Source organism: Canis aureus, chromosome 29, assembly GCF_053574225.1.
Source record: "Canis aureus isolate CA01 chromosome 29, VMU_Caureus_v.1.0, whole genome shotgun sequence".
NCBI classification, from domain to species: domain Eukaryota; kingdom Metazoa; phylum Chordata; class Mammalia; order Carnivora; family Canidae; genus Canis; species Canis aureus.
This window is the reverse complement of record NC_135639.1, coordinates 27,595,209-27,601,621: the sequence shown is the minus strand read 5'-3', so window position 1 is coordinate 27,601,621 and position 6,413 is coordinate 27,595,209. Positions and strand designations below refer to the sequence as shown.

General features: G+C 59.6%; 1 protein-coding gene across 1 annotated transcript; it reads left to right on the top strand.

The window, feature by feature from the left end:
* The first annotated feature begins 236 nt into the window (after window positions 1-236).
* Window positions 237-4,583, top strand: KAZALD1 (Kazal type serine peptidase inhibitor domain 1). Its single transcript, XM_077877925.1, has 5 exons — window positions 237-1,090; window positions 1,485-2,041; window positions 3,187-3,347; window positions 3,428-3,575; window positions 3,750-4,583. The coding sequence occupies exons 2-5, from the start codon at window positions 1,537-1,539 to the stop codon at window positions 3,839-3,841; spliced, it is 906 nt and encodes a 301-aa protein (XP_077734051.1). The 5' UTR covers window positions 237-1,090; window positions 1,485-1,536; the 3' UTR covers window positions 3,842-4,583.
* Window positions 4,584-6,413: the final 1,830 nt, after the last annotated feature.

The window sequence follows — 6,413 nt, the reverse complement described above, 5'->3', positions numbered from 1 at the left end:
AGGGGGTTGCTCAGGAGGCCCGCGTCCGAGCCGCTCGGCTGGGGGCCAGGTCCTTCTGGGCCGAGACTGCTAAGTACCGTCACCTCCCCAGCTGCAAAGCTCAGTTTCCACCCCCTGCAAACTGAACCGCAGCGCGGCTTCTGTAAGCCGCTTGGGGCAGGCTAGGGCGGGGCCTGGCAGACCCCCGGTAAGGCGGGCGGGCGGGCGGGCCTCCAGGAACGCTCTCCTCCCCGCCCCCAGCCCGAAGTGCCACGGTGGCGCCGGTGGCGGCCGCGAGACCGAATGCAAATGTAACCTGTAATCCCGACCCGGAGCGAGGTCCGCTGGGGAGGCGCCCCGCCCACCTCTCCCTGCGGCTGCTAGTCGCCTGGGACCTCTATAATCACCGGCTGTCCGCCGGCTGAAGCACCTGCCGGATGTGGGGAGGGTGGAGGAGGCCAGTTGTGGGGTGGCAGATGTAAGCGCCAAGTCTCTGGTCAGCGCCTTGGTAGGGAAGCTGGATGGACAAGAAGCCTTCGATAGCCCCAGGAAGCCGGCCCTGGGCTGCGGGGAGACTGCGTTGGTTGGCGCTGCCCTCCAGGAGCGCCGACTTGGCACCAGAGCTCCTACCTCCTGCCCATTATGCAGCCGTTCTAGCAGACCCCAGGGGCTGTGAAGTCCGATGGGACAAGTCCCAGACCTTCACGCAGCTCTTCGAGCTTCCCAGCCACCCCCCAGATCCCGTACTCCCAACGTCCACCCCAGCCTGTCCCGAGTTTTCTCCGAGCTTCGGTGTCCGGTTACGGCTCCCCACTTCTCACTGTGACTTTGGCCCAGCTAGAGAAGTGGCCCAGAAGGGTCCCGTGCGGCTGCATAAAATTGGCAGCTTCAGACCTGGAGGGAGGGGGTTGTGTTCGACGTCGAGAGGCGGGGAGAGGGGGCGGAGGAGTTGTTCTCCGACTGCAAGGCCGTGGGTTCTCTCAGAGATCCTCCCGCCGGAGCAGAGGTGGCTGCCAGGCCCAGCCGGTTGCTGGCCTCTGCTTTCTTTCCACCGCCTGCTTTTTCGGACTGGAGCTACGGCTGCCCTGAAGGGCTTAGTCCTGGACACCAGGTGAGTGGGCTCTGCCCCAGGGCATTACTCTTTCCCTGTTCCCACCCTTGATAACAATTTTTCAGTTCTGGGGCCATCCATTCCCATCCACCTCTAGGGCAGGAAGCTTCAGAGTTGGATGGCAAGTGGTGCTGCTGCTGGGGTGTGTCTGTGTGCGTGTGTGCGCGCGCGTGCGCTGGTGCTTGAGCTTTGTTACCTTTCTTCTCATTTCTCCCCAACCCCAGAAACACAGCCCAATCAATAACTGGATGACTCCTAGAGAGTCGCCAGGCCTGTTGTGGAGGATCGACTTGACTCCAACGAAGCAGGGGAGGGTGGGCAGTGCTCGGGTCAAACTTTGGTACAAGGAACAGCGAGGTTTTCTCTGACCTGACCTGGCTTCCCTCCCTGGCAGGGTGCCACGAACGCGCTGATGCCCGGAGTGCTCGCAGGGCTTCCAGCTAACCATGCCACCGCCACCCGCTGCTGCCCTGGCTCTGCCCTCGCTACTGCTGCTGCTGCTGCTACGGACGCCGCCCCCGACAGGCGCGCGGCCGTCCCCAGGCCCCGATTACCTGCGGCGCGGCTGGCTGCGGCTGCTGGCGGAGGGCGAGGGCTGCGCTCCCTGCCGGCCAGAAGACTGCGCCGCGCCGCGGGGCTGCCTGGCCGGCCGGGTGCGCGACGCGTGCGGCTGCTGTTGGGAATGCGCCAACCTCGAGGGCCAGCTCTGCGACCTGGACCCCAGCGCCCACTTCTATGGGCGCTGCGGCGAGCAGCTTGAGTGCCGGTTGGACGCAGGCGGCGACCTGAGCCGCGGAGAGGTTCCCGAGCCTCTGTGTGCCTGCCGCTCGCAGCGCCCGCTTTGCGGATCCGACGGCCGCACCTACGCGCAGATCTGCCGCCTGCAGGAGGCGGCCCGTGCTCGGCCGGACGCCAACCTCACTGTGGCGCACCCGGGGCCCTGCGAATCGGGTACGCGCGGCCCTGGGGCCTACCCCCGGCGCTTGGGGCACTCGAGGCATTGCTCCCCGACCTCCGACTGAACTGGTCTCTGGCCAGCGGAGCGGAAAAGACGAGGCCTCGAGTCCAGTGTAAGAGCCGGCTCTCGCAGCTGGTTGGCAGAGCCCGCCGCCTGAAGGTGCGGGTCCGAGTTCTGTCCATAAGCTGTGTGCCCTGGAGAAAGCTCCAGACCTGGCGGGCACAGAGCCAATGGCTGGTCCCAAAACTGAGAGTGAAGAGACTCCCAGACTTTGTCCAGATCGCTGGAGCCCAGGCAGGGAGACTTGGGTTCCAGAAAGATGCAATATGGTTTCTCTTGGGCGGATTCCAATTCGATTCGTAGTGGAGCGAGCTGTTAGCCCAGTCCGCCCACCTCCCTTCTCTTCTTTCGGTGCCTCTGGATTCGTGAAGGAGGGGGCGATTCCAGCTCCTCCCTGCCGTCCCAGGGGTTGCTGACGGCCATTCAAGCCTCAGGTTTCCTTTGGCAGCATTACTTCACTTTCACTTCCTGAGCCCCTTTGAGGGAGCTGAGCTGGCCTGGCTGGGGCTGCCAGGAAAACAAACACCGGCGGGGTCCCAAGATTTTACCCCACAACTTCAGGCTCTCTGCCTGCTGCCTGGATCTGGTTTCAGGTTCTCTGCCTTTCCCACGTGGGAACCCCCCTCCTCCACCCCAATCCCCTGTCTAAGTGTGTGTGTGGAGGAAGGGTTGCTCTCTGGGTCTTTGGCAACTGGACCTAGTTAGGAAGGGGGGAGGGAAGGGGGAGGTGTTGGTAACCAAGTAGAGCAGGATGGAGGCCTCAAGGGTGGCATGAGGACAGGGGAGCAATTGGGGATAGAGTGTGGCTGCCAACCTGGGATGTGGATCTGTGTGCTTGTTTGTGCATCCTGTCTGCATGTACCTCTCCATTTCTGAGTTTGTACGTTGTGTGTACCTGTACCTACATTTCTATGTACCGGTGTGTATCTGTCATGCCATGTTTATGGATGTGTACTTACCTCAGTGTTTATTGTCTTTCCCCACAAACATATCCATGATGGTTCATACACATATGGGCGGGCTTCTTGCTGGATCAGGTGTGCCATGCTGTTCTCAGGCCTCCCACCTCCATCCCTAGAGCCTCAGATCGTGTTGCACCCATATGACATTTGGAACGTGACGGGGCAGGACGTGATCTTTGGCTGTGAGGTGTTTGCATACCCCATGGCATCCATCGAGTGGAGGAAGGACGGCTTGGACATTCAGCTACCAGGGGATGATCCCCACATCTCAGTGCAGGTAGGATAGGGAGCAGAGGCCTCCTTGGGCAGCCCAGGGTCCCCCTAGAAAGACCCTGCTGACTCCTCCTCTGGCTCTAGTTCAGGGGTGGACCCCAGAGGTTTGAGGTGACAGGCTGGCTACAGATCCAGGCTGTGCGTCCCAGCGATGAGGGTATCTACCGCTGCCTGGCTCGCAATGCTCTGGGCCAGGTGGAGGCCCCAGCTAGCCTGACAGTGCTCACACCAGGTAAGGGGGAGCCCTGGGCTCTGGGGGCTGGGGGCCTAAGGGTGGATTCAGGCTCTTGAATGTGTATCCCTGTGTGTATGTGTATGTGGGTGAAAAGGCAGGTATGGCTTTCTCATAGCCTGGGGGTACTGACAGCCCCTCTGTTCTCTCCCCTTTGCCCACATGTGTTTGCAGACCAGCTGAACTCCACAGGCCTCCCCCAGCTGCCATCCCTGCATCTGGTTCCTGAGGAGGTTGAGAGTGAAGAGGGAGAAGATTATTACTAGGTCTGGATCCCTGGCCTATGGGGATGGGGGGATAGTATTCATCCCTGCTCTTGAAAAGACCTAAAAGGGGGAGCAGGGCTCTTTAATTGCTTTCATGCCCTTAATAGAGGAGACCTGGTGGTGGTTAAGTAGGGAGACAAAAGTTGGAGGAGAGTAAGGAGAGAGGTAAAGGATAGGGGAGGTGGGAAGCCGAAGGGCCCATGGAGGAGGTGCCCTGGCCAGGACAATCTCCAGTGTGGACCAACCGGGCAGAAGACAGCAGCTGCCTGCTAATCCCCAGGGTGGGTGGGAGTATTATGGGGTGCAGAGCAGACACAAAGAGGCAGCTAGGATCCTCTTCTTTCTGACAGCCCTCCCTCTAGCCCTGCTCAGCCAGTCTTCTTAACTACCCTTCACCACGGCTCCTGCTGTTGTTTTTCTAGTCCTAGTCCCTAACCTTTGCCTAGCCTTGGTTTACCCTTCCTCAAAACTCATCTAGAAATTCCCCCCCCTCACCTAAGTTCCAATTGCATTTACTAACTGCAGTCCTCTTTGCTATTGGGCATCTGTTGTCTGGAAAAGCATAATGGAGCATGGTTTAGTCCAGCGCAGTAAAATGGGCATTTGGTCATGCCTAACTTCTCCTGTCATTCTGGAAACTCTGTGAGGCCCAGCACCATATCGTATACCACTCTGTATTGGACAATGCCTAGCACAAGACTAGGCACAGTAGGCACACAATAAAGATTTATGAACAAACTGAGGCACACAGATGCACAGGTGGTTCATGCAGGTGTGCACACGAAGACCGCATTTCCCTGGGAGGCTTCCCATGGTAGTAGGACACTGGCTTCCAGAAGCTGTAGGTCCTGCTCTCTAAGCACATGCCTGCCAGATGTACAGAGAGGAAGCTTGAGCTGGGGCCTACCCTGCCCTCTAGGGAGGAAGTCTGAAGCCATCTGGTTGGAGGGAGGGTATTCTTCGAGTCTGCACTCCATTTGGGCTGGACTAGTTAGATTGCCTGCCCCTCTGTTCAACCCACTCTGGTCCCCGCCCCAGGCAGAGTGGGGAACCAGGTCTATGTGGGTAGAACCCCAGTGTAAAAGCACATACTGGATGAACGAGAGGAGACTCTGGGCCATGAGCATGGGCTGCACCCTAGGATTCCCACTTGGAATCCACCCATTGCCCTGCTGCAACCAAGCAAAGTCAGGTAAGCCTGTTTCCTCAGCTGCCAACTGTGACCTAGCTGGCTGGGGGTCCGTCCAGGAGCCGGTTTTTCATTCCCCACATCTCTCTCCATGCTGGCCATACCTAGCCTGGGTGAGGCTCAGTGTTTATTGACTGACTGAAGCAGAAAATGAAAACTTAAGTTCAGGAGGCCAAGATCTAGTGTATGGATGGCGACAGTCTCCTACGCGCCGGGGCCACGCCCAGAGCCTGGCGCCACCACAGGAGAGATTGCAGTTGGCTGGGTGTCTGAGCTTGTCCTCTGGGGCCCAAGGCAGGGAGCCCGGGCTCTCGGGAGGGGCGTGGTCCGGAATCCTCACCCGAGGGCTTGGCAGTCCCTCCCGCAGAACCGCAGGGCTCCTCCAGAGGCTGAGCCAGAGGACAGCTCTTTAGTCCTGTCTGGAGCCAGGAGGCCCCAGGAACTGCGCTCGACAGCTCGAGCAGGTTGGATACTTGGGGCGAATTCCAAGACCACCGCGGAAGCAGCAGTAGGGATTTGAACCCTGTGCCAAGGATGGGGGGCTCGTGCTGTCCGGCCGAAGGAGGTCGGCTCCACGCTGAAGGAGGGGACGCGGTCTGGGCTCTGTGGCAGCCTGGGATTGCGACCCTGGCTAGGGGCTTCGCCCAGCTGTGCTCGAAGGCGCCCCCTGGCGGGTCTGTCGATAACACGTGCCCGCCTGCGGAGCCGAGACGGAACCCTACCCGAGGGGATCACAAGCACCCCCGGGAGTCCGTACTCCTTGATCGCTTTTGCAGACTTTGTAGAGAATTGAAATGCAGCCTCTCTGTAGCCTCAGTTTACCCCCTCCCGGCCCTGCTGATTCAGGCCGCAGAGCCTGGAATACAAGGAATCCCTGCTGCTCCACCCCCGCCCCCTCCCCGTCTCTGCTCCGCGGACGGGCTTTAATAACGTCGCTGGAAAGTGACACGCGATTTATTATTAAAGTAATGCAGGGACGGGAAAGGTTTAATAAACGCGCTGCGATGCCGAGGATTATTCACCGCAAATAAATGAGTGCGCGGGCATGTTTTAATAAATAATTTCCCGCTGCTCCCGGGGGAAGAGAGGGGAAGAGGGGGGGATGCTGAGCCGCTGCCAGAACTCTCGGCCTCACCTCCCTCACGGGTTTTCCAGCCTTGCCTGCGTTTTTCGTTCGAGGTTGCTCACACCCGAAGTGTGAGGTTCCAAGAGAGCTGACTCTGAGTGTCCCACCCTACTTCTCCCATCTCCGGGATTTTAAGTGGTTTGCTTAAGATGAGAGAATGCACTTCGACTCCGAACCCGAGACCCCGAGTCAACTCTGTACCGGTGCAGGAGGGGTTAACCGGGACCAGCTCCTCCCTAGCCGAGGGTTCTAGGTCC

What these genes read in the sequence shown, in the direction of transcription:
- KAZALD1 (XM_077877925.1), top strand. Translation starts at nt 1,537, where the DNA reads ATGCCACCGCCACCCGCTGCTGCCCTGGCTCTGCCCTCGCTACTGCTG. An exon ending in ATCCCCACATCTCAGTGCAG is followed by an intron (nt 3,348 to 3,427) that starts GTAGGATAGGGA and finishes CTCTGGCTCTAG; the next exon opens with TTCAGGGGTGGACCCCAGAG. An exon ending in CCTGACAGTGCTCACACCAG is followed by an intron (nt 3,576 to 3,749) that starts GTAAGGGGGAGC and finishes ATGTGTTTGCAG; the next exon opens with ACCAGCTGAACTCCACAGGC.